Source organism: Marmota marmota, unplaced genomic scaffold (genome assembly GCF_001458135.2).
Source record: "Marmota marmota marmota unplaced genomic scaffold, marMar, whole genome shotgun sequence".
NCBI classification, from domain to species: Eukaryota; Metazoa; Chordata; class Mammalia; order Rodentia; family Sciuridae; genus Marmota; species Marmota marmota.
Genome location: NW_025999982.1, coordinates 14,854,520 through 14,858,807, shown reverse-complemented (window position 1 = coordinate 14,858,807; position 4,288 = coordinate 14,854,520). Strand labels below are relative to the sequence as shown.

At 40.0% G+C, this 4,288-nt stretch overlaps 1 protein-coding gene across 1 annotated transcript; it reads left to right on the top strand.

Annotated features, from left to right (window-relative positions):
* Positions 1–1,175: 1,175 nt before the first annotated feature.
* On the top strand, positions 1,176–4,027 carry LOC125617478 (patched domain-containing protein 4). Its single transcript, XM_048805460.1, has one exon. It carries the CDS (start codon positions 1,273–1,275, stop codon positions 2,803–2,805), a length of 1,533 nt encoding a protein of 510 aa, XP_048661417.1. The 5' UTR covers positions 1,176–1,272; the 3' UTR covers positions 2,806–4,027.
* Positions 4,028–4,288: the final 261 nt, after the last annotated feature.

Here is a 4,288-nt window from a genome sequence, read left to right as displayed (position 1 = left end):
GGTTGACGAACAACTTGTGTACATTGATACAGCAGGAGTGGGAGACGTTTATTGTAGGACAGGAGCGGTATATATACATTCCACACAGCTTATCTTAATTAGCATAAACTAGATACAGCAGTCAACCAATAAGGAATCTCCACACTTAATGGCTCGCTGGAGTTACTTCACAAACCACTCCCTCTGGCAAAATGCCAGGCGCCATCCTGACTTGTTTACAGACTCTAACAGTAGATATGGTGTAACACTTTATTTTCCCAGCTACTTTCTTTTTTTCTTTTCTTTTTTTTTTTTTTGCCAGTAAGGAAGTAGTGATATCTTAAGAACTATCAAATTCCTGAAAATGACAGCTCAGTAGCTAACAGAGTCTGGCACACAGTGGGTGTTCTAGTAATATCTGCTGAATAAACCTTTTGCCTATTAACCCTTAACAAAAGCTTCTAGAGGTTGGTTTAAAACAAGCATTCTTCATCTACTTAAATAAAGAAAAGGCACCAGTTAGCATCCACTCCATGTGAATTAAAGCTCACTGAGGAGCCCAAGGGAAAGTGCTTGCTGTGATCTCTCACCATGAAGGTCTTGCCCTCTCTTTGCATGACCTAGTAATTTTTTATTCACATTCAATGTTAATTAATCAGTTCTGTATGAATTGGCTTCTATTCTATTTAGCCACTAAGCAGATTATCAACATTATGAAAATCAATTTCATTCCATTTTTAAGTGTTTAATATCATCTAATAACTTTCTATATCAGTATATTAATCACCTTGAAATAGAGGTTAAGAACTGTAAGTTGACCAAGTACTTGAACTGATGTCAAAGGTACACAAAGAACAGCCCCTGCACTGGACCGCTTATGATTCATTTAGAGACACAATATGTGATAAATTGTGTGACAATGTAATGTTAGGTCTACCACTGTCAGATTACTAGAACAGACAATAAATGCTTCATCTTTGCCCAAAATACCAATATATTTGGGCTGTACTAAAGTGGAAATAAATACCAAATACATCCTGTGTGTAGCTCAATACTCTGAGATGTGATAAGCGGGTCACAGCACTTAGAAGATTAGAATATGTCTGTTTAGCATAGATAATCTATATGGAATTTCAGTTGAACTAGAAGAAAATAAAAACAACTATTCTTTTTCTTCTTTTTTAAACATTAGGTCATGGAACTAAAGGAGTATTTGAGCTTCTGTCTGGATGGCGGAGAACCAAAGAGAATTTACCCTTCAAAGACAGGGTAGCAGATGCCTATTCTGATGTGATGGTCACCTATACCATGACCAGCTCCCTGTACTTCATCACCTTTGGCATGGGGGCCAGCCCATTCACAAACATAGAGGCTGTGAAGGTCTTCTGTCAAAACATGTGTGTCTCTATTCTGTTGAACTACTTCTACATTTTCTCTTTCTTTGGCTCCTGCCTGGTCTTCGCTGGACAACTAGAGCAAAACCGCTACCACAGCATCTTTTGCTGCAAGATCCCTTCTGCAGAATACCTGGACCGCAAACCTGTGTGGTTCCAGACAGTGATGAGTGATGGGCATCAACAGACATCCCATCACGAGACGAACCCCTACCAGCACCACTTCATTCAGCACTTCCTCCGTGAGCATTACAATGAATGGATTACCAATATCTATGTGAAGCCATTTGTTGTCATCCTGTATCTCATTTATGCCTCCTTCTCCTTCATGGGGTGCTTGCAGATCAGTGATGGAGCCAACATCATCAATCTACTAGCCAGTGATTCCCCAAGCGTTTCCTATGCCATGGTACAGCAGAAATATTTCAGCAACTACAGCCCTGTGATAGGGTTCTACATCTACGAGCCCCTTGAATACTGGAACAGCAGCGTCCAGGAGGACCTCCAGAGGCTCTGTAGTGGATTTACTGCAGTGTCTTGGGTAGAGCAGTACTACCACTTTCTGAAAGTCAGCAACATTAGTGCCAACAACAAGAGTGACTTCATCAGTGTCCTACAAAGCTCATTTTTAAAAAAGCCAGAATTCCAGCATTTTCGAAATGATATCATCTTCTCCAAGGCAGGGGATGAGAACAACATCATTGCTTCTCGCTTGTATCTGGTGGCCAGGACTAGCAGAGACAAGCAGAAGGAAGTCATAGAAGTGCTGGAAAAATTGAGGCCCTTGTCCCTCTCCAAGAGCATCCGGTTCATTGTGTTCAACCCCTCCTTCATTTTCATGGACCATTACAGCTTGTCTGTCACAGTGCCTGTTCTGATTGCAGGCTTTGGTGTTCTCCTGGTGTTAATCCTGACTTTTTTCCTAGTGATCCACCCTCTGGGAAACTTCTGGTTAATTCTTAGCGTCACCTCAATTGAGCTGGGCGTTCTGGGCTTAATGACATTATGGAACGTCGACATGGATTGCATTTCTATCTTGTGCCTTATCTACACTTTAAATTTTGCCATTGACCACTGTGCACCACTGCTTTACACATTTGTATTGGCAACTGAGCACACCCGAACACAGTGTATAAAAAGCTCCCTGCAAGAGCATGGGACAGCCATTTTGCAAAATATTACTTCTTTTCTTATTGGGTTGGTCCCCCTCCTATTTGTGCCTTCGAACCTGACCTTCACACTGTTCAAATGCTTGCTGCTCACCGGGGGTTGCACACTTCTGCACTGTTTTGTTATTTTACCTGTGTTCCTAACCTTTTTCCCTCCTTCCAAAAAGCACCACAAGAAAAAGAAACGTGCCAAAAGAAAGGAGAGAGAGGAAATCGAATGCATAGAGATTCAAGAGAACCCTGATCATGTCACCACAGTCTGAGGGGTGTAGACCGACGGATTGTTTTTATTTTCCAATATTGCACAACGATGCAGGGCGAGTAAAGCTCAGACCTCAGCTGCTTGGGCTGGCCAGGGGTAACAAGGAAAGTCAGAGCAAAAGCGCACACAATTCATGACATGTCCAAGGGTCTGCTTCTTGGGCCAGTGGGGAAGAGGGAATTAAAAGGGGTGGGGAGTTCTTTGCAACCTTGTTCTCCATGAAAGATAAATTTCTGGACATGATCTTAGAGCCCTTCCAAGAAAAGGATGAATCAATGAAGTGTTAAGATAGAAGGCCAAAAGAACCAACTGCTTTTATAAAGAAAAGGCTTAGGAGAGATGCAGAGAGAGAAAGGTGGCCTCCAAATAAGGAAAAAGACATAGGAAATGTCAAAATTGCCATGTCAGTTTTCATGTTTGTTTTTTGAACAGGTTGGTCAAAGGAAACCTATGCACTTGGGAAGTACATATTTAATCCCGTCTAAACCAAAGGACTTCCCGATCCATTTTATGTGTACATATATATGTATATATGCCATATATACATATACTTAGATTTGTCTTTATTGTACATTGATGTTTGTGTGGGGAAAGGTGTCCATTTGCAGATAGGCTGGCCTTTCTCTTGAAAGTCAAATCAGCTTTAGCCAAATATATAGATTCATTAATGGCCACTCAAAATTTATAGATCATTAATGACCATTTAAAATCAACTCAAATGTCTAGTCAGCAAGAGGGTTATTCAGCTGTGTGATAAGCAAGAAACAAAACAAAACAAAAAACAAAATGTGAATCCATTAGCTTCTACCTATCATCAGTCATTGAGACTCTAGCTTTGGAAGACTTAGCAAAAAAAAAAAAAAAAGCAAAAAGGCATTTGAATTAATTATCACATTGACAATGTTTAAAATCCCACATCAAAGCTAAGTAGTTCATATGGCTTTTCATTGGCCTTAATAGTTATCTGGATTTGGAAGGTTGATATGGCTGCTTTGAAAGAGCTTACCCACCTGCAAATGAGCACTTTACACATGTTACCCACATATATGTGTTTAAGGGTGCACAAGTTTTGTGTGGTGTGTATGTGTGTATGTGTGTGTGTGTGTGTGTGTGTTTGACTTGGGGTATTCCATACTTATAGCATTCTTATTTTAGATGGTAAAAATATACTGCCATGGTATATAGGTAATTAACAAAGGAGAAAGGAAACAACTAAGAAACACTGTAGAGTGAAATAGAGTAAAATGGACTCTCACCACTCATCACCCAGCAACAAATGGTTCTTAGTGTAAGGAAAGTATTCTAATGCTATAAACTCTAGTGTGTTCCTTGCATTAATATTTGAAACATTAACCCAGGCCATGATTGAAATATTAGTGATCACAGTAATTACTACAATATCATTTTGTAGCTTCTTGCAATATCATTGTTCTTGTTACCTAGAAAGTAGCCTCAGTTACTCATAGCTCTCTACAGGTGGTATA